Source organism: Episyrphus balteatus, chromosome 2 (genome assembly GCF_945859705.1).
Source record: "Episyrphus balteatus chromosome 2, idEpiBalt1.1, whole genome shotgun sequence".
Lineage (NCBI taxonomy): Eukaryota > Metazoa > Arthropoda > Insecta > Diptera > Syrphidae > Episyrphus > Episyrphus balteatus.
This window is the reverse complement of record NC_079135.1, coordinates 108173950-108197717: the sequence shown is the minus strand read 5'-3', so window position 1 is coordinate 108197717 and position 23768 is coordinate 108173950. Positions and strand designations below refer to the sequence as shown.

General features: G+C 30.9%; 3 protein-coding genes across 3 annotated transcripts; 2 read left to right on the top strand and 1 right to left on the bottom strand.

The window, feature by feature from the left end:
• LOC129910478 (dynein axonemal assembly factor 5) lies at positions 1-8040 on the top strand. Its single transcript, XM_055987881.1, has 6 exons — positions 1-968; positions 3056-3428; positions 3498-3704; positions 3884-4667; positions 4727-4918; positions 7892-8040. Exons 1-6 carry the CDS (start codon positions 175-177, stop codon positions 8029-8031), a joined length of 2490 nt encoding a protein of 829 aa, XP_055843856.1. The 5' UTR covers positions 1-174; the 3' UTR covers positions 8032-8040.
• Positions 8028-8654, bottom strand: LOC129910479 (28S ribosomal protein S14, mitochondrial). The gene is made up of 2 exons (XM_055987882.1): positions 8468-8654; positions 8028-8405 (listed from the first exon to the last, which is right to left on the bottom strand). The coding sequence occupies exons 1-2, from the start codon at positions 8537-8539 to the stop codon at positions 8082-8084; spliced, it is 396 nt and encodes a 131-aa protein (XP_055843857.1). The 5' UTR covers positions 8540-8654; the 3' UTR covers positions 8028-8081.
• A 1669-nt stretch (positions 8655-10323) lies between these two features.
• Positions 10324-23457, top strand: LOC129908731 (N-alpha-acetyltransferase 15, NatA auxiliary subunit). The gene is made up of 7 exons (XM_055985456.1): positions 10324-10673; positions 20522-21010; positions 21097-21884; positions 21943-22306; positions 22373-22436; positions 22501-23150; positions 23209-23457. The coding sequence occupies exons 1-7, from the start codon at positions 10617-10619 to the stop codon at positions 23401-23403; spliced, it is 2607 nt and encodes an 868-aa protein (XP_055841431.1). The 5' UTR covers positions 10324-10616; the 3' UTR covers positions 23404-23457.
• The last annotated feature ends 311 nt before the right edge of the window (positions 23458-23768 follow it).

Sequence of the window (23768 nt, the reverse complement as noted above, 5' to 3'; positions counted from 1 at the left end):
AAAGAAATTTGACATTAGTCAAATAAAAAAAATAAAATAACAAAAATACCTTGGAAACATGTTTTTCATTCAACATAGCAATCACCATAGAATTTATTTATTTTAACAGAAAAATACATCAACACTTTTAATAAAGAATACATTAATCAATTAAAAATATAAACTTTTGCTGCAATGTCTGAAATTCGTGAAAAAATCTGGGAAGACCTCCAAAGCACCGACCGGCGAGTTCGTCTTACCGCCCTGAAAGATCTAGAAAGTATTTGCAACACAGTTGTCGATTTAAGAAAGATCATATCTGTCTTTGATGAATGCTATTTACATCTGCTCAATTGCTATGCTGATCAATATGAAAGTTGCCGCGAACAATCGACAATAACAGTGGCAACTTTTATGAAAAATCTGCCGGTCAATGATTTTTATTTGCAAAATGTGATAGTCTCTATGGCAGCGCGAATGGGCAGAGCCGAGACCATAGAAGAGAGTGAAGAAATACGATTTTTACACTTGAATCAATTGAGTGCAATTATTGACAAGTATAAGAAAACTGATTCCAATGATTATTTAAGTCAGTCTTATGACGATATTATGGATATTTTGTACAAGGCTCTGTCTGATCCTTTTCCGGCAGTGCAAAAGGAAGCTTGTGGATGCATTGTCAAGCTTTCCAAAGCTACTTCTGTATTCCATCAACGAGCTGAGAGTCTAACCAAACCGTTGTTCACTATGCTCAATCATAAACATTCACAAAATCGAATTGCAGCTATTGAAGCTTGCTATGCTATAGCTTTGCATATAAATTCCAATTCGGAGACACTTGTAAGAATCTTTTGTGAGACATCTCCTCTTTTGATGGATTTAATGCCTCTGGTGAGAAGGGAATGTGGGAGAATGGGCTGTCTAATGTTGACGGAGCTCAAAGATCGGTATTCTTTCTTTGATCGAATTATTCCTTTGGTTCTGTGCTGGTAAGATCAATTAAATGCTTCATAATTATTATTATTATTAAGTATCTTTATTAGTTATAAAATAACTTTAAATTTAACAATTTGAGCCATTATAAATCTTGTTCATTAAGAAATAAGTTAGCAAATAAATCGTTCGGTTTTTATAAGTTCTGTTACACGTTTTTTAAAAGTATACAAATTTGGTTCATTTTTTATGTTTGTTGGTAAGTTGTTATAAAGTTGCAACCCTCGGTAAATAACTGAGTTTTGAGTGCCGGTAAAGTTGAATCTTGTAGTGTCAAATTGTAGTGTTGCACTTTATTGACATATCGTACATTTTCAGTCAGGTATATCGGGAACCGGTTGTATTTCACCTTGAAAATTAAAATTAAAACTTTTAAACCAAGACGCTGTTTAACCATTTAACCATTGTAATTCTTCCAACATAAATGCAATTCTTGTATAAATATTGCACTTAAGCAAAAATCGCATAGCATGGTTTTATAAGACTTAAAGCCTTGATTTTGTCTCTTCATTACACATAAATAGGAATCGGATTTCCATGCAAATGCATATTTTACGAAACACCTTGGAAGAAAGAAAACATATTATGTATACAAATCAGGAAGTTTCCTTTAAATTGGCATTCAATCGTTTGTGCATATTTTTGCATATTTTACGTAAATGCATATTTTGCATTTATTTGCATATTTTGAAAATAAAGGCATCTTTTCCGTGTATATTTTCCAAAAAATTAGAAAAAAAAAAACGAAATTATATACACTTGAAGTTAGATTTGATATTCTATTTCATTATATTAACCAAGATTTGCCGGTTCTTTAAAGAAACAACAACACCTCCCGTGTTTTCTTAAAAGGTTTAAATATATAAATCTTCATATAAGTAACGTATTATTTTTTAATTATTTTAAAGAAAAATTAACATTTTTTAAAATAAAGTGGTTATAAATGCATATTATAAGTGCATATTTTCTATTTTTAAGAGCATATTTTAAGCGCATATTTGTCGTTTTTAAGTGCATTAAAATCCAATCCCTTCACATAAATAATATGGAAGCACAATAATCAAAATGAGGTAGAATTATGGTATTATAAATCATTGTAGCATTTTTAAAAATTAAACTTTTTCTTATTCGCTCCCAGACATTTTATTGATATAACTTCTTAAATGTTTTTGTTTCCTATTTTTAGTACAAATTTAATTAACATGAATTTAATTTTATCAATGTTAATTTTTAACTTGTTCATACATAACTCCGTTTGTGCATTCAATATTATAACAGGGTGTCATCCGCAAACAAACCAACTTTACACAACTTTAAAAACTTAGCAATGTCATTTATATGAATTAAAAACAAATCTACTCCCAAATTTGATCCTTGTGGAACACCGAGATCGACATTTATAGTTGATGACTCATTGTTCATTATTTTAGTTTTTTGTAGTCTGCCAGTCAAGTAAGTCCTAAATCATGCCAATTCCCGTCCATTGATTCCATATGCCTCCAGATTTGTTAGCGAAATTTCTCTAGAAATCGTCTCAAATGCCCTCTATCGTCTCAAATATAGCTATAATATACTTTCTCTCATCTACTTGCTTTTTCCATTCTTTTATGGTCCATACCAATGCTGTTTCACACCAGTGACCGTTTCTGAATCCCAATTTCTCCTTTATTATTTTGGCTCAAATATTGCACCTTCTCAATTATTTTTTCTAGTATTGGCAGTGTGTTTATAGGTCTAAAGTCTTTGGGTTGAAATGCATTATCAACTTTAGGAATTGGCACAGTTGTAGACAGTTTCATATATCAGGATTATTTCAGGTATTTCACTTGCAATTATATCATAATTATCAAGAATAATTTTCGAGCTAAGGCCATATGAATTATTTTTACTGTTCATTGATTTTATAATGCTTTTAAGTTCTAATATATTTCAATTTTTAAAACGGAAAACTGTTTCAACCCTTTAAGCATTTAACACGAATGGAACATACGGTATTGACTATTGACATCATTACATCCATTACCTTGTTATTGAGTAACTGTACATTAGCTTACTCATTAATTACACGAAAATTGTTTTCTAGTTTAAAAGATGATTCCCCAGAAGTTCGGGAAGATATAACTGTTCGATGGAAAGAATGTGGTCAATTGTACTATGATGAAAACGAAACTGAACTGAAAAAGCTCGAAATAGGGGAAAGATTACCCTCCAACTATCCAGAATGGGAAGTGCGTCCAACTATCGGTTGCCGTGCTTTAGTACAGAGAAGTCTTAGACTCGTCCACACTATCATGCGAGAGTCTGGCGATTGGAAGGAACACGTTCGTGTGCATGCTCTTCGACTGATGTATCAGTTTGTTCTTCATGCTGAAGCAGCAATGACTGCGAAATTCTTCGAAATTTATCCTGATTTGGCCAAGGCATGTGCTGATCCTGAATCAAGTGTTGCTCCTGAGGTAAACAAACACACAAAAAAAAAAATGATAATTTCGTTTAACTACTAACTAAATTATGAAACTTTATAGGCAATGAAAGTTGCAGACCTGATGGGACGTCTTCTGTCATATGCTGACTGGAAAGAGCATGCTATCGAGGGTCTTGAAAAGAATCCCAAACTTGGATACATTAGATGTTTCTTTCATTTATTTGCAGCTGCAACGGATGCCAATGAAGAGGATATTTTAACAGTTTCGAACATTCTTGTACGGAAGGAGTTCTCTCAAAGTCTTAATGTATGTATGGTTTCTATGTTTACCTTTTGTTTGAATGGTATTAGAAGTAATTGGTTCATTAAAATAGTGGTGATGCAGTCGTACAATTTATACAAAATGATCCGATATCTAAATCTGCTTCTTTAGCTTTCATATCTTTTCTCAAAAATATCTTCTTGTTCCTCTTCTTTTTTTTTTAGCCCGAAATTCAATTGTACATCCTGGGTTTGGTAGACGAACTCTGGAGGAAGCACACTATCCGAACGACTGAAGATGCTATGAGTAGTTTGAATCTAAATCCTGATAGTACCATAGAAAGAAGTTTATACACAGTTACAATTCGAATAATGGCACTGTCTTATGGAACAGATAGCATTGTTGCAAAATACTTGAATCGGAAACAAGAAATTCTGGAAAAGATCGCTTTATATATCAATACCGATGTATCAGCTTTGCATGCAAAACATTTGGCTTGGGTTCTAGAGCAAATGGACGATTTGGATGCCATGTTAGATAGTCGCACTGAACCTATCATTCTTCTTTGTGGTTTGATTCATATTTGTGGATATCGTCCGGCTGCATTGGAAGTTCTTAAACGCAACATTCGATTGGTCTGGGATAATGCAGCTGATGATGCTAAAATTAAGGTTTTCACTGCGATGTCAATCTCAATGTTAAAGTGGAAAGAAACAATGAATGGAGAATGTGAAGAGGAATTGGAGAAGTTGGTCAAAGAACTAATTGAAGAACGTATTGAATGGAAAGCTGGTGCAGGAGCTGAGTCAATGCGATCTCTTGCAACTGCTACTTTGTGTGCCATGACTCATGGTGCTCCAACAGCAGCGAATAAGATTTTACCCAAAATGTCTAGATACTTTACAAATTTGCTCGAAGATAATTCAATTTCAACAAGGAATTATGCTCTTAAGTGTCTTCTAAATTTTGGTCAATTGGAAGTGGAACAATTGAGACCTATTGCCTTTGGTAAGGTGAATATGAAATCAATTTTATTCTCTGAAATAATCAAAGTTGTGTTCTTGTAGGTGTACTTCAGCGACTAGATGACCCACACAGTGGTAGTCGGGAATTGGCTGCAAAAGTAATTCCTAAACTGAAACCAATATGTCCAACGCAACATGATCAGAATTTATGGAATGCATTCATTAAAAAAGCATGTTCTTCGCTGTTTCTTTATTTTGATGGTCCAGAACTTAAGCTTAGAGAAGCTATTAAAGGTAAAATGATACTTAAGGGTCAAAATCATGGAGGTGGAAAATTTTGAGGACCGAATTCTTAAAAAAATCAACTTTGTTTTATGATAAAAATTTCATGCTAAAATGTTCGCTCTAGCCATAATTTATCGGATCATTAACGGGCAGAGCACAAAAATGTATATTTTCCAATTTACCGCAAAACTCTAAAATAAGTACTAGAAAAACGTTCCTTGAAATTGTGCTGATCTCTTCAAAACGATTTTAGGAGTCTAGTATGAATAACACTTTGTAGGCACGAAATCGTTTCACCATTTTCATCAGCGTATAAAACAAAGAAGAAACATTATCTTCTATTGGAGTTTGTTCAGTTTGATTGAGTATGTCAATGGTAACAGAATAGACTAGTGTAAACTTTTTTAATGATCAAATGGCGGCGAAGTTTAGGATGATCACAAACTCCTGTTTGTCTATCGGGCGACCAAATAACTCCTACAGTTTTTAACCGAACGGGCTGAATTTTTTTATGAAGACTAACAATATTATTCTGAAGTATAATTTTTTGATTTATTGATTTTTAAAGAAATGGCAGTAGTTTGAAAACAAAAATCATTTATTCCAAAAATAGAATTTAATGAAAAAAGGACCATAAAATCGTTAAATTTTAATATAAAAGAAAAAAAAAATATTTTGAATAGTACGGCAACACCTGCAATATTTAAAAACACATTTTCAAAATGCTAGAAGCTCATTCCTAATTGTTAAATTTAAATCTACTAAATTTAGTGGAGAGTTTTTGAAAAAATGGTAATCAAACTCAAAATTTTGAAAAAAAATGTTATTAAAAAAATTTCAAATGACTTTTTTTCAAAATTTTTCGTAGAGAAAAGGGTAGAATATATTAGAGTTTTGAAAAAAAAAATTACTTCAATTTCATTGGATTTTTTTGATAAAAACTTAACTTTTGTATTGAAATAATTGATTTTCTAAGACCTTCAAACTATCGCTATTTATTCTCAAATTAGGGCTATTAAATGTTGAACTTTGAAAAGAAAAATAGGTTAAAATTTTTTTCAAAACGCAATATTTTTTAAATTTTTTAATAAATTGTAATACATATTGACATTTTCTGCTATGAATTCAATTAGCAATTATTATGGCCAAAAAATTTTGAAAAATAAATGCATATTTTATTACGGATTTTTTTTTTTTAAGCAATGTTAAATTTGCTCAATATATCTATTTTTTCAAAATTCTGAGTTTGAGGACCAATTTTGCAAAAACACTTCATTATATTTACATTATTTTAAAAATAGGAATAAGTTTCTAGCTTTTTAAAAAGTACATATATTTAAATATTGTTGGTCTTGCCGTTCAGTTAAAATATTTTTACTTGCGATATAGGTACTATATATCAAGTTATGCATTCGTACAAAAAAAAAGTTGAGATAACATTTTTCCATGACATTACGATGGTAGACAATGCCAAAAAAGTGGGTCCCGGAAGTCCGTCTGTCTGTCAGTCTGTCTGTCTGTATAAGGAGCTACAGCCTAAACGGATGGACCGATTAATGTCAAACTTGGTATGTAGCGTTATTTGGCGACTCTCCAGAGGGGTTTTTGGAATTAATTTTTTTGGACCAAAAATAACGGTACTTGTCATATACCGATTTTAGTAAAATTGAAATATCTCGAAAACGGCTCTAACGATTTTGTTTAAAAAATTCAAATGTTAGTTTTAAGCTAAGGTCTATCTTACAATGAAAAAATTTTTTTTTGAGAATCATTATTAACGGTACCTGCCATAGAACTTTTTTTTCAAATCCGATTATCTCCGAAACTGCTTATTCGATTTCAACGAAACTTTTTGTGAAGAAGCATTTATATAATTTAAATATAAGTCAAAAATAAGATTTTGAAAAAAATAATTTTTGGATTTTTTAAAAAATTTTGAAAAATTTTTTTTTTTAAATCAAATTTTCGAAAACGGGACATTGAATTTTTTTGAAATTTTGTTTTTAGATGTTGATTAGTGATTTCTAAAGAATGGCATACCAATTTTATTTTAAAACTTTTTCTCCAAAAAATTATTTATAAAAAATTAGTTTTTTATAAAACGACTCTAACGATTTTGAAATTTTTTTTTCTAAAAATGCATCTTAATATATCAATCAAAACTGCATACTTATTTTGAAGGGCAATTTAATTTCAGATTTTATTTAATTTTTTTTTTAAAACGAATTTTATTTTTTTTTCCAAATTTCTATATAAAAAGTCTTAAAAATTTAAGCAACTTTAACTCTAAGAGCAAGTTCGTGCGACCCAGTCGTGCATTTTATTTTTTTTGTGTTTGAAGTCAATTTGTGAGGAATTGCCTAAGGATATATTTTTGTTCCTTTAATTTTCTAGACAATCTTTTGGCATAATTCAATTTAAAAAATAATTAAAATAAGCCGTTTTCATGAAGTAAATTTCAAAATCAAACAAAGTCTAACTTTCAACTTCGTGGTGTTTGGGTCAAGGTAATTTTTAAAAGCATATTATGATAGCTTAATTATTCAGATAAAATTTAAAAAAAATAATGAGGTGAATATTTTTCAAAATTTTTTAACAAGGACTTTGGACCCGTTTTTGAAGGAAAGTGCTCCCTAAAAAGGCAGAGACCCAAAAGTACCCCTTAATATGTTTTTTAGTATTTTTTCCGTTATGAATTATTGAATACGCAACTTTTGAGGGGTCTTACGTGATGATAAGGCGCAAAACAAATTTGACTGGACACTCTAATGAACATGTCCGGTAATGCATTTTTGAGTATATTTTATGCAATAAAAAATAAATGGAAACTTTTATAACTTTTATTAATCGGTTATTTAGAAAAAACCTTTAATTAAAAGCTTTGATTAAACAAAAATGCCTAGACATCAAATTTTCCACCTTCATGATTTTGACCCTTAACTTTGTCGAATCGAGTTTTAAGGGTTACCTTTTTTTTTCTAGAAACTCTTATTGAACTTGGAAAACTTTACCCTGCTGTCTTTGAGGAACCTATGAATGTTGCACTTGCAACAAGTTTTCAAAAAGAAGAAGTTCAAAAAATCAAAGAAGCTGTTTATGAACAAATAAATATCGAAGATTAATTTTAAAAATCTAGTTTTTCTTTTATTTAATTTATTTATTCTGTTATTCTCTACCACATGGCTCTTTGTACTCCTGACAATTTATTATAATCAGCCAAATGTCTCCAAACAATTCGGCTCAATCGATAACGATGAACAACACCGCGAGGACGTGATGTAAATGCACAACGTTCACGACAACGTACTAGAGAAGAATCTCGTGGAAATGCGGCAATTTCGGCATCAGCGATTTCTCGAATTTCTGCAGGAAGAATATCATTTTTACGCAAAGCATTCACTCGTAGACGATCGACTGCATGTTCACAAACTAATTTTCGGCGTTTAACATCCTTAATCATTCGCCAATCAGTGTATTTGGTGCGAACTTGCTGAAGCTATATGAAGAATGGGAGCAAATAATGATATTGAAAGTTCTAATAAGAAATTTATTACATACCACTGGCCCGGGTGCTTGGATAGACTTTAGGACAAAATTACCAAGAGTTTTAATACTTGACAACGAAGCCATTGGTAGATTATTAGTTTTATTTTCTATATTTTTAAAATTGATTATTGAATGAAATCAATTTATTTCGTAATTTTTTTCAAAGGTTATCTGTCGAATTTGAAAAGTGTCAAAAAATATTTTGACAGCGATAATAATTGGTATAAAAGTTCTGTTTAATTACTATCAGCTTTCAGTGTCTCAATTATAAATGTATGTTTAATTGGTATAAAATATGTTTTTCCCTACTTTGACTTTTGAAGTCCGCAATAAGACATGTTTGAGATGAAATTTATGAAAAGTGCATGGCTACACGGCGATTTCTCAATCTTCTAGGGAGTGAGTTTGTAGGCAACAGGGAAAAGAAGTGAAGGGGGAAGATGCTTACGAAGGAGAGGGCAGTACAGTTCTGTTTCTAGATTGTTCCTCTTTTTGACGTTTGTTCCTAGAAAATATAAAAAACTAATGGATGTTAATTTCAGATTGAAAGATAAAATTCATAATTTAAAATCAAATAAAAACCAATTGAAAAAGAAAATTTCTTTGTTGTTTTTGTAGTTGTTTTTTTTTTTTTTAATTTTTATAAGACATGTATTAAAGATCTATACAAGCTCTTCCGAAGCTATCTGTCAAATCTCAAAGCTTCGGTAGGGCTTCGTTAAAGCTTCGTTCAAGCTTCTTATAGACCTTATAAGTACATTGTTTTCTTTTTGCCCAAACACCTTACTTAAGTTAAAAAGAAGCTGAAATGCAGCTTTTGTTATATATTTATGCCAACTTTTCAAGAGTCGATTTCAGCCGACTAGGATTTTTCTATGGGCAATGTCACTTTAGTAACCTGCGACTTACGTTCACACGAGTCGAAAAGCCTCGCCACACGGCAAAAATCGACTCGTGAAAAGTCCCCATTACTGAAGCTGAAATGTTAGTTGGGTATACGAGTTTAAGGGCTTGGCCACACCGGAGGGTACGCGGTAGTGGTACGGGTAGCGGCAACGATATTTGTATTAAAAAAATTCCACACCCGAACGTTGATGTGTCAGTTTGGAATTTTGTCCATACAAATACCCGTACCGTTACCTGTACCTCTACCGCGTACCCTCCGGTGTGGCCAAGCCTTAACAGGTTTGAAATTAATAATTTGATAAGCTTCTTAGGATTAGGCGAAATTGTTAGTTGGGTGGGATGTAGCTGTAGCTTAAAAAAATCGCTTAAGTTAAACATGAAACTAAAAAATTAACAGTGCTCCGAACTACAACTACAGCTGTATTCAGGCAATTATAGTCTGTTTTCACTAGGGCCCAAATAAAATAAATTCGCAAATTATCTCGTTTCAAATGTCAAATCGCATAAAAAAAATTAAATTTAAAATTTGAACTGACCTAATGCCGGATTTACACGGTTGGCAATTTTCCAGTATTTTTGCCATTTTATTACCATTTTTATTTTCGTTTTACAAACGTTCCACAATTTTTTTTAAATAATGGCAAGACGCCATAAAAAATGAACCTACTCATTCGTTGCTCATTTCTTATGGCAAAGGGATTTGATAGTTGTGTGCCAAAATTACTGACAAATTGCAAGTCGTGTAAATCCGACATAATTTGCGAAATTATCTCATTTGGGCTCTAGTGAAACCAGGCCATAATAAATAAATAATCCAATAATTTCATTCAGACTTGTTTGATTTTATTTCAAAACAAGTTCCTTTTTGCAAATACAAACACCCCCAATTTGCCAAGTTTCATCTAATTGGTATAAATTCAGAAAAAATCAGTTCAGTGTGTTCCCAAAGTGACATAACAACTACTCATCCCTTTCTTCTGTGTGTGCGTGCGTGCTGTTCTTTTTTTTGTAGAAAAGGGAAACCTCGACTTGCTCGTGGTTAGGTTCCCGAAAAAAATAAAATAAAATACAAACTAATTTATTTAGAAAGAAAAAAACAATCAATCCAATAAATAGTTTGCACTCGTTGTCCCCCAACAAAAAATTTTCACTCCTAATCCAACCGCATCTAGGATAAGCCAATAGGAAAAAGAAAAAGAACCCCGCAAACACCCGCAAGAAGCAGAAGAAGCAGGCAGCAGCAACTCCAGCCAAGATGCCTTCTAGCGATCCATTGCCGCAAAAGGAGAGTGCCCTCTTCAGAAAACTTTTGGTAAAAAAATAATATAAAATAAAATATCGATCATGTGCTTTATAGTTTTTTTGACCGCTTTCGGTCCGAAATAATGTGGAATAGAATTTCTTGAAACCAATTTTTATTCTTTTTTTCATTTTCTATACATATTGGATTTTCGTGTGGAATTTTTTTTGCTAACGCGAGTTTCTGCGCGAAATGTTTTAAAAGATAAATTTTAATTCAATACAAAATTCTTCGATTTAATAAAAGCTTGGAAATCTCAAGCCGGCAGGAATAATTTATTTGAAATAGGAATAAAAACCATTTAAGGTCATGTGGGTGCAGATTTTTTTTTTTTTTTTTTGATTTCTTGTGTGTGAAAATCCATTCGGCAGCAGCAGCGCTATTGTATGACAAAACCTAACCTCAATCAAACAAAATTGTATTTTTTTTTCCAACTAAATAAAACGAGTGCAGAAGAAGTAATTACCCCGAAAGAGTAGAGTGGTGGTGGGTGGGGGAGCTACTGTGGGGCTGGTACATTCTCTAAAGTGATGGATGGCAGGTTTTTTTTTTGCAATAATTTGGCGTGTCAAGCATTTGGATTCGAATATCACCGGTCGTTTTAGTTGGCTTAGGGTGAATAGCTACCTATTTATGATGTCTAGAATAATTGGCGGTCAAAAAAGTCAATAAAACTGCCGGGAGGGGTTTGGTTTTCATGCTCTTAGAAAGAAACCAAATCCCTAGTTACTCTTTTATCAAATGAAGCATAGTTCGGCAAATTGTTAATAGATTTTGCCCTTTTAAATAATATAACAAAACAAAAGCTCATTTGGACGAAAACTGTTTCAACTTGGCTAATGTTTTCGATTAGCTATCTCTTAAAATTCTTAAATTTCACTTTGTAGAATTTTTCTTTGATATTTTATATTTTTGGAGATTATTTAAATAAATATAATAAATATTATATAAATTTCATAAAAAGTTAGGCATGAATACAGTAAAAACTTTTATTTTTAGTCTTACCATAGAGAGTTTTCCAAAAACAATGTAGGTTTGACAATTATTATGAGTTAACAAGTGAACCTCCTCGAAATATAGAAGCTTGTTACTTGCATTCACGTAGGGTTAAGGGTTCTAAGTCCGCTAATGACAGAAGTGCATATTAAACAGGAACTTCATCAACTTGTTTAGTTTAGTTTTTATATATTTTGCCAAAATGAGAGCAAAAGGCACAAAAATTTGTCTTTAAACTACAAAATAAAAAAAAAAAACATAAATAACAACATACATAATATGTACATTAGGGTGGGTCAAAAAAAATCGAAATTCTTTTTTTTTTATTTGGTACTCCAAAAAATCGATTGCTAGACCCCTCTAGAATATACACACCAAATATGAGCTCTTTATATTAATGGGAAGGTCCTCCGCTTTTAAATTTTCCATTTTTGCATCAAGCTTCTACAAAAAAAAATTATTTTTTTTTATAAATCGACTTTTTTGCAAATTTCTTTGCTTATTCTTGTAGGAAATTGAACGCTCTACAAAAAAGACCTTATACTCTTTTTTCGTTCATCTAACCGTTTAATAGATATTTGAGGTCCAAAAATCGAGAAAATCTTTAAAAATTCGTTTTTTGTTCTTAATTTTGTAACAAATTGAAAAATTATAATAAACAAACGCGCAAGACTTATTCTTGTAGGAAACAGATTGGTCCACAAAAAAGGTCTTAATAATTTTTTTCAATAATCTAACCATTCTAAAGAATGAAAAAAAAAAAAATGAAAACATTTTTTACTTTTCAAAATTTTCTAATTCACTGAAAATTCAATATTTTCAAATTTGCAAGATGTTTTCTTGTAGGGGCTTAAACGTTCTATAAAAAGTTCCTTAGCAGCAAATTAATTGCCTTAACAGTTAAGAAGATATTCGTATCCAAACTAATGCCTACTGATTTCAATAGTTTTCTTGATACAAGTATGCATTGCGATTTGAATACGATTATCTTCTAAACGGTTAAAGCAATTAATTTGCTGCTAAGGAACTATTTATAGAACGTGTAAGCCCCTACAAGAAAACATCTTGCTAATTTGAAAATATTGAATTTTCAGTGAATTAGAAAATTTTGAAAAGTAAAAAATGTTTTCATATTTTTTTTTAACTTTGACCTCGAATATCTTTAGAATGGTTAGATTATTGAAAAAAAAATTATTAAGACCTTTTTTGTGGACCAATCTGTTTCCTACAAGAATAAGTCTTGCGCGTTTGTTTATTATAATTTTTCAATTTGTTACAAAATTAAGAACAAAAAACGAATTTTTAAAGATTTTCTCGATTTTTGGACCTCAAATATCTATTAAACGGTTAGATGAACGAAAAAAGAGTATAAGGTCTTTTTTGTAGAGCGTTCAATTTCCTACAAGAATAAGCAAAGAAATTTGCAAAAAAGTCGATTTATAAAAAAAAATAATTTTTTTTTGTAGAAGCTTGATGCAAAAATGGAAAATTTAAAAGCGGAGGACCTTCCCATTAATATAAAGAGCTCATATTTGGTGTGTAAATTCTAGAGGTGTCTAGCAATCGATTTTTCGGAGTACCAAATAAAAAAAAAGAATTTCGATTTTTTTGACCCACCCTAATGTACATACATATGTACTCGTATATAGATAATAATTAACAAGATTTGAAAACAAATTAAAATATAAATGAAATAAATTTGTTCATACATTTTTAAATTATTAAAAAAAAAAAATAAGTAATTGTTATGAAATTATTAACTTTAAACAATAAAAAGAGTCATTAACAGAACCTGTACCTTCTATAAAGCCCGACTGAATATTTTTAATGTGAAGACATAACCAAAGTGGGAAGTATTATTTTTATAAGAAGTAGGTATGATTTCACTTTGATATGAATAACTAAATCGTTGAGTTAAAGAAGGACAATATTCCATAAAACATTTTTTTTGTTTTAAATTAAAATTGGTTCAACCTTACACTATTTGGAATGTTTTCCTTTTAAAACTCAGAGATTCAATTGATCTTTAAAGCGACACCAAAATAAAAATGTGATCAACACAAATCAAGATAAAAGAGCTTGGCCTTTTTGAAGGACTTATCGAAAAAGTTTCCCTTTGGTTTGTTCTTTTATTAAACAAAGTTAACTTTGGTTGTTGTGTCAAAAAATCGTTGTTGTTTGCGTTAGATTTTGTTAGAAAATTTCAACTTCTATTTAGGAACGACTAATGTTACATTTTGTTGATCTGTCAAAACAAATTTTTTGAGATCAATTTTATGAATAAATAAACAAAAAATAATTGATTTTGCACTGAAATAATTCTTTCAAATTGAATTCTTAGCAAATTGAAAGAAAAATATGCATTAAATAATTTCAAACATGAAAACAAACAAAAATTCTGTTCTCACATCATCCCCTCTCTTCCCCATTTATTTGTGTTTGACAGATTAACATTGAAACTGAAGTCCAGAAGCTGTGTTAGAAAAAGTTACAAAATGGAACTATTTGACACTCCAACATTGGATTTAGGAACGATGTTACATTTCGTAACTTTTTTCTCATTTAGGAACGATGAAAGTTAACAATAGTTAACATCGGCGAATCAAAGAACGCACCACTTTTGTTGAAGCCAGCTTAACCAGAAATAAAATTTGATTTAATAATCAATAAATTGATTCTAAAATCACGAAAACGGTTCTATGTTCAAAAATATTTTTTTTATGAAAAAAGGACCTTATTTGTGAATGTGACAATATGTAAATTAGGGCGGAGTGAAACTGCACTTTTTTTTCTTTTTTTTTTTTTCTTCTTCTACATACCAGGGACGGGTGCCATTAGCCATCAAAAAAGAGCATACCAAATCTCAGCCCGATCAAAAAATATCTTGAGGGTTCACAACGCCCTTTAAAATTTACATGATTGTTGGAAGTAATGTACTGTGAGCAATTTTCAAAAGAGATGGAGCAATGTGCCAAAAAGTTAGAGCGTGTAGGTTCGGTCGAGACAAGAAAAAAATCGTATGGGAGGAGGGTCTATTCCACTTCGTTTAGCGGGGAGGGGCAATTTAAAAAAAAAATTATTTAATTTGAAACAAAAAAATATTAAAAATCAACGGTTATACTTACAATAACGTGCTATACCCTTTTGTAAAGCCAAAAACCTCGTCTTCAACAAAAATGTTTAGTATGGCCATTTTCTGGCACAGTTTTTGAAAAATTAATTTTCGAAATCAAAATTTTGAAAAAAAAAAAATTCAAACTAAATTTTTTCAAAATTTTATGTAACTAAGTACTACTTAGGTTTTTAAAATTCGATGCTCTTATTTGTTTTTAAACAAAAACAGAAAACCGCATCCAAAAACATCTTGTCATTTTCGAGAAATTAACAAAAAACCAAAACTATTTTTGTCTAAGAAATTTCTTTATTTTTGGTTTTTACGTGGCTGGATTATGGGGGTTGGGGTCCTCGCCGCCCATGGATTCTTGCAGAAAGGGCCTTAAGTCAATAAAATCGTAATTTTTTAATGAAAATTGAACAATAAATAATAATGTACATGTTTTTCGAATCAAAAAAACTGAGTAAAACAATAAAAACTCAAAAAATTCCATAAATTAACCTTTATGGTGTTTTCATTTTTTTCAAGTGACTTGTGAACCCTCTAAAACTTCTTTGATCGATCTAAAACTTTTTTCCTGTTATTTAAGTTCCAAATGGCACCCATCCTGGCTATGTAGAACAAAAACTAAGACAACTTTTTTTTTCACTCCACCCTAATGTAAATGCATGTATTTTTAATCAAAATCTGTAAATCTGTTTTTCAAAAAAGTTACATTTATGTCATAATGTCAAAATCCATTAATTTTGGTCGTAAAAAAATTTGAGACAGACACATATACATTAGGGTGTCCGTTATTTCCCAAAGTGATGTTTTCGGGGATGACACCCCCTAGATCGAAAGCTTAGGGCCTAAATAAGGGGAATTTAGCAAAAAAAATTTGTTTGGGGGTCATTAACCCGTGCCTCTAGGGTCATACTTTCCCCATACAAATTTGTATGGAAAATTTTTAACTCATACATAAAATTTTTTTTCTCTCGCGTTAAATCATATATGTTTTTAATGTTTGATAATTCTGGTTGGAAAACAGTTACTTTAAAAGATCACATTCAAAATTTCCCGTTAAAAATTTTGTTTATATTTTATTTCGGTTTTTGAAATTATTAGCTGTTTTCGTGGTTTTTGCTTTCACCTATCACACAATTTTAAATGCAGTTTTATTGTTTTTTAATTCTTTTCAAATATTGCATTCAAAAATTTGTGAATAAATCAAAAATTTCAATTTTTGAAATTTTTTTTTGAAATTTTTGCCGTTTTTATACGTTTAAATTTATTTTTCTCGAACTACAAAAGATATGTTTACAATATTTTTATTGAATTTTATTTAAAAATTATTCACCTAAAAAATTGCATCAAAAAAGTTGCAAACAAGGAAGGGTAAAGTATTTAATAATATTTATTTATTATAAAAACTGCAAAAACTAAAAAAAAAAATTCAAAAAATTGAAATTTTTTATTTATTCACAAATTTGTGAATGCAATATTTGAAAGAATTAAAAAACAATAAAACTGCATTTAAAATTGTGTGATAGGTGAAAGCAAAAACCACGAAAACAGCTAATAATTTCAAAAACCGAAATAAAATATAAACAAAATTTTTAACGGGAAATTTTGAATGTGATCTTTTAAAGTAACTGTTTTCCAACCAGAATTATCAAACATTAAAAACATATATGATTTAACGCGAGAGAAAAAAAATTTTATGTATGAGTTAAAAATTTTCCATACAAATTTGTATGGGGAAAGTATGACCCTAGAGGCACGGGTTAATGACCCCCAAACAAATTTTTTTTGCTAAATTCCCCTTATTTAGGCCCTAAGCTTTCGATCTAGGGGGTGTCTCCCCCGAAAACATCACTTTGGGAAATAACGGACACCCTAATATACATACATTCAAACAGACAGAATTGAGATCATTGTATATTTCTATAGTACTATCATGAAGTCGAATTTAGTATTAGTTCATGTCGCCACTTTGTTGAGGTGGCGCTCAGTGTGTTTTTTTCATAGAAATTCTGCTTTTTCAAGTCACCACTAGAGTTCCTAATCTTTTCACTTCATGATAGTACTATGGAAATATATATACAATGATTGAGATACTCATTTTTTCCGCAATATCTACAGATAATGATATATCGTCATGATATTGATATTTCATCGTATTTGTCATGTATAAAGTTGCGATCTGCGTCTGCGAATTGCGAAATGCGAATGGTCCCTGAATTTGACATTTCATTCATGTGAGTGATCGCAGAGAGCTTCAAAAAGACAAACAGCAATGACATTTTATTTTTGAGTGAATTTACATTACATTAAAAAGTGTTTTGTTTTTGTAATTTTAACTAGTTCTACGCAATATACTACATATATTTAAATATGATCACTTGTAATGTAATATCAAACTATTAAAATAAGAATTTGTTGATATTTGCTTTAGAAAAAGCTTTAAAACTATTATTCGCAGATGCACTCTACAGCCTAAACGGATGTGCCAAAGGGGTTTGTAGCTGCCATCAGGGTTGTAAAAATATCAATATAAAAAAAAAATGGATTTGAAATTATAAAAAAATATTTATTGAATATGAAATTTTGCATTAAAAAAATTTTAATCCAAACCAAACATTTTCTGCAATAAAAAAATGTTATTGCAAACACAAAATTTGTTGCCTAAAACTGAAATGTTTTGATTTTTGTCAAAAATAATGTACAAAACTACACAGTTCCAGAGTACCCTAACAGGAATTGTGTTAAAAATATTGAAAAAAGTAAAAATATTTCACACAGACCTATTGACTTTAATATTAAAGTTCAAATAGCTAATTAAAGGCCGAATAGTACAAATTGTAAGAAATTCGACGAATATTATTAAACAAATATTTAATAATAACATTTTTTTAAATTTGTAATGGAAGGTAAATTGATTTAAAAATAAAAAATTTTTCCAAACTTCCATATACCAATTTTGCTATTAATTTTCTCAAAAATGACTTCTTCAATTTTGGTGAAAAAAAAAAATGAAAATAAGGTGTTATTTTAATCTATATCTCCAAAAAGGGAGTTGTTGTGGTTGTATTCCAACGACCTTTTTAAAAAAAAAAGGATTTAATAATAGCCAAACAAAACTTAAAAAAAATATTTATGGTTTAATAAAGACAAACATATTATTTTGAAAAATCGATTTTTCGAAAACAGCATGTTGAATTTTTAATTTTAAGATCACATAATCAGTACTTTCTGTGAAAAAGAGCAAGATATGTTAATTTATTAAATTCATTGTTTTGAAATTTCAAAAATTGAAATTTTTTATTTATTCACAAATTTGTGAATGCAATATTTGAAAGAATTAAAAAACAATAAAACTGCATTTAAAATTGTGTGATAGGTGAAAGCAAAAACCACGAAAACAGCTAATAATTTCAAAAACCGAAATAAAATATAAACAAAATTTTTAACGGGAAATTTTGAATGTGATCTTTTAAAGTAACTGTTTTCCAACCAGAATTATCAAACATTAAAAACATATATGATTTAACGCGAGAGAAAAAAAATTTTATGTATGAGTTAAAAATTTTCCATACAAATTTGTATGGGGAAAGTATGACCCTAGAGGCACGGGTTAATGACCCCCAAACAAATTTTTTTTGCTAAATTCCCCTTATTTAGGCCCTAAGCTTTCGATCTAGGGGGTGTCATCCCCGAAAACATCACTTTGGGAAATAACGGACACCCTAATATACATACATTCAAACAGACAGAATTGAGATCATTGTATATTTCTATAGTACTATCATGAAGTCGAATTTAGTATTAGTTCATGTCGCCACTTTGTTGAGGTGGCGCTCAGTGTGTTTTTTTCATAGAAATTCTGCTTTTTCAAGTCACCACTAGAGTTCCTAATCTTTTCACTTCATGATAGTACTATGGAAATATATATACAATGATTGAGATACTCATTTTTTCCGCAATATCTACAGATAATGATATATCGTCATGATATTGATATTTCATCGTATTTGTCATGTATAAAGTTGCGATCTGCGTCTGCGAATTGCGAAATGCGAATGGTCCCTGAATTTGACATTTCATTCATGTGAGTGATCGCAGAGAGCTTCAAAAAGACAAACAGCAATGACATTTTATTTTTGAGTGAATTTACATTACATTAAAACGTGTTTTGTTTTTGTAATTTTAACTAGTTCTACGCAATATACTACATATATTTAAATATGATCACTTGTAATGTAATATCAAACTATTAAAATAAGAATTTGTTGATATTTGCTTTAGAAAAAGCTTTAAAACTATTATTCGCAGATGCACTCTACAGCCTTAACGGATGTGCCAAAGGGGTTTGTAGCTGCCATCAGGGTTGTAAAAATATCAATATAAAAAAAAAATGGATTTGAAATTATAAAAAAATATTTATTGAATATGAAATTTTGCATTAAAAAAATTTTAATCCAAACCAAACATTTTCTGCAATAAAAAAATGTTATTGCAAACACAAAATTTGTTGCCTAAAACTGAAATGTTTTGATTTTTGTCAAAAATAATGTACAAAACTACACAGTTCCAGAGTACCCTAACAGGAATTGTGTTAAAAATATTGAAAAAAGTAAAAATATTTCACACAGACCTATTGACTTTAATATTAAAGTTCAAATAGCTAATTAAAGGCCGAATAGTAAAAATTGTAAGAAATTCGACGAATATTATTAAACAAATATTTAATAATAACATTTTTTTAAATTTGTAATGGAAGGTAAATTGATTTAAAAATAAAAAATTTTTCCAAACTTCCATATACCAATTTTGCTATTAATTTTCTCAAAAATGACTTCTTCAATTTTGGTGAAAAAAAAAAATGAAAATAAGGTGTTATTTTAATCTATATCTCCAAAAAGGGAGTTGTTGTGGTTGTATTCCAACGACCTTTTTAAAAAAAAAAAGGATTTAATAATAGCCAAACAAAACTTAAAAAAAATATTTATGGTTTAATAAAGACAAACATATTATTTTGAAAAATCGATTTTTCGAAAACAGCATGTTGAATTTTTAATTTTAAGATCACATAATCAGTACTTTCTGTGAAAAAGAGCAAGATATGTTAATTTATTAAATTCATTGTTTTGAAATTCAAATTCAACAAATTAAATAAAATGTAAAAAAAAATTCTTTTTCATTTTCATCAATAAAATCACATAAAAATCCTTGAAGAAGCTGCAAAAACCGGCGAAATGTAGGGTAGCAAAAAGATGAATTAGTGTTTCATTAATTGCATCCAGAAATAAAGATAAATCAAAGCACAAATAAAACAAAACTTTAAAGTTGAATCATATGATCAAAAATTCACACATAAGATTTCATTTATCTAAACAACACTTAGAATGAGCAACTTTTTAAAAAAAGGCAAATTATTTGACCAATTTTGCTCGTCAATGTATACATATAATTCGAATTCTGGTTTCCCCTTTCTTTAATGGGCAATTGATTTTAACAATAATTATTATTTGTTTGTTTGTTTAAGTTTTATTTAGCAACTTGTGCCATTAAAACAAACAAACAAACAAATCATTATTATAATTTGAAAGGCACAAGCCGTCTCTCTTCTACAATTTAGTTTTTTTTTTTTATGTATATATTGTCGTTTATGCAGATGTCATCTACGGTTTAAAGACCGAATATCTGACCGCTTGGATATACTAGTATTTCTAATATGTATCTTTAACTTTACTTTCAATTTTCATAGAAATGCTACGAAATGAAACAATACAAAAATGGCTTGAAACTGGCTAAGCAGATTCTATCCAATCCCAAGTATGTGGAACATGGAGAAACACTAGCAATGAAAGGTCTAACATTGAATGGCTTAGGTCGACGTGATGAAGCCTACAAGTATGTGCGACAGGGTTTGCGGAACGACTTGAAATCGCACGTTTGTTGGCATGTCTACGGTTTACTTCAAAGATCGGATAAGAAGTACGACGAAGCCATCAAGTGCTATAGAAATGCACTTAAATGGGAGAAGGACAACTTGCAGATTCTGAAGGATTTGTCATTGCTTCAGATTCAAATGAGAGATTTGGAAGGCTACAAAGAAACCCGCCATCATTTGTTCAAATTGCGTCCATCGCAACATGCCTCGTGGATTGGTTTTGCTATGAGCTATCATTTGTTGGGCGATTTTGAAATGGCTAATAGCATTTTGGAGACTTTTAGGCAGTCACAAGCGCTTATTGTAAGTATAAAATAGAAATCCAATTGAAACTCAATTTGATCAGAATCTCATGAATACTAAAAACAATTTATATTTTTTTTTTGTAGGAAACTCACGACTATCGTCACAGTGAGCTTTTGCTATATCAAAATCAAATTCTCATCGAATCTGGCAATCTGGAGAAAGCCCTCAACCATTTGACCAAGTTTGAAAGTCAAATTGTCGATAAACTTGCGGTAAAAGAAACTATCGGCGATTTATACATTCAATTGGGCCAACATAGTTCTGCTGTGCCAATCTATGAATATCTAATCAAGCGTAATCCGGAGAATACATTGTATTTCCATAAGTTTTTCGATGCCAAAGAAATCGCCGACGATAGTGAAAAACTTAAAATCTATAAGCAATTCCAAGAAGACTATCCCCAAGCAATGTGTCCCAAACGTTTGCCATTGGATGTTGCTTCCGGCGATAGTTTCTTCGAAGTCATCGATGAATATTTGCGACGTGGTTTGAGAAAGGGTGTACCACCGTTGTTTGTCAATATTCGTTCCTTGTACAAGTTTCCCGAAAAGGTTAAAACTATCGAGAGCCTGGTGCTCGACTATTATGAGAACCTCAGTAGTACGGGACATTTTTCGAAGGCCGATTGCGAACAAAGCAAGCCAACTGAACCGGCGTCAGCGTTACTTTGGACAACCTTGTTTTTGGCACAGCATTATGATTTTATGCGTGAGACTGAAAGAGCGCTAGAATTTATAAACATTGCCATCGATCATACACCAACGCTGATTGAGTTGTTTGTCACCAAGGGACGAATTTATAAACATGCTGGTAGTCCAGTGGAAGCGTATATGTGGCTGGATGAAGCACAAAGTTTAGATACTGCTGATAGGTGAGTTTTTAAAGAAATATCAATTTCAACTCAAGTTTGATCGTTTTGTTTTTCAAAGATACATAAACTCAAAGTGCGCTAAATACATGTTGCGGGCAAATATGGTCAAAGAAGCAGAAGAAATCTGTGCAAAGTTCACACGAGAAGGTGTGTCAGCAATGGAAAACCTCAACGAAATGCAATGCATGTGGTTTCAAACAGAATGTGCATTGGCTTATCAGCGTCTGGGGAAATGGGGTGACGCTTTGAAGAAATGTCACGAAGTTGATCGACATTTTGCAGAAATTATCGAAGATCAATTTGATTTCCATACGTATTGTATGCGAAAGATGACTCTACGGGCGTATGTTGGTCTTTTGCGATTGGAGAATGTTCTGAGGAAGCATCCATTTTACTATAAGGCTGCCAAGTGTGCCATTGAAGTAAGTAACAAATGATTTATAAACTCAACACTTCTCTACAAAAAAGACAACAACTATTGCTTTTAGGTGTACATTCGTTTGTATGATCGGCCACTTAAGTCAGAAGAAACTGTCGAGGAAATTGATACTGGTAAGATTAGTTTTTGTCTAGTTTCTATAAAAATAGATGTAATTTTTGTTATAAATTTGTGTAGAAAATCTTCCACCATCTGAGCTAAAGAAACTTCGCAACAAACAACGTAAAGCCAAAAAGAAAGCCGAATTAGAAAGCGCTCAAGCCGCCGAAGCGGCCGTCAAACGTGAACAACATCAAAAGTCGAAACAACAAAACGCTCAAGAAGCCGATCCCGAGGCACCGCAGTTAGACGAATTGATTGCCGAAAAACTTGAACGTCCAGACGATCCACTTGAAAAGGCAATCGATTTTCTTACACCCCTACAACTGTTAGCCAAAGATCGCATTGAAACTCACTTCCTTGCATTCGAAATTTATGCGAGGAAGAATAAAATTCTTCTTATGATTCAAAGTATAAAAAGGGCCCGAGCCATCAATGCCAAACATCCACTTGTTCATAATTGTTGTATGAGATTGGCTACAGCCCTGCAATTTATGGAGGCAAATTTAAATGCCAGTGTTAAGATTGTTGTGGAAAAGGCACGCGAAGAACTGATTGGCAGTGGCAAGACATCGCAGCAAATTAATGAAGAATTTATAGCGAACAATCGTGATTCAATTTCGCATTTAGTTGAGGGGGCTAAGGTTTTGTATCTTTTGGATAATAGTAAAAAAGAAGAAGCCATTAAACTTGTAACCTCATTTGATTTGAATAAGATGACTTTAGAGGTAATATTTTGTATATTTCATTGTTAAAAAAATCATGATTGTTTAATTTATATTTTAGGAAGCGACAAAAATATATGAAACGTTGCGCGATGGACATTTGTGCAGCAGTGAAGAGCACACAAAATCCTACCTAGAGCGATGCCAGCAGCGTTTTAAATATGCCCGAGTTTTTAAAGAGCTTACTCCACAAGCTGAAAATCATGTTAACGAATCAAAAGCCGATGCAGCAGCTATCAAAACTGCAGATTTGTAGGGAAGCAACAATAAACATTTCACCAATCAACAACAACAACACACAAAACAAAAATCGCAACAACTAAAAACAATGAATAAGCATTAAAAACATAGCACTCGATCCAACAAAACAACAGAATATCAAAATACCTAACACAAAAAACATTGCGAACATTTTTTTTAGTGTTTTTCTTTTGTGTTTCCCTTTCCCCGTGGACAATTTTAATTTTGCCTTCTTTCCTTCCTCTTTTTCTTTTTTTTTTTTTGCCAAAAACGGTGCAATCCTTGTAATAATTTTTTTAAAAATTTGTCGTCATCTAACAAAAAACTGCAAAAGTAAAAAAAAAATATCAAATGTATAAGTTCTTAAGTTTTTTTTTTTAC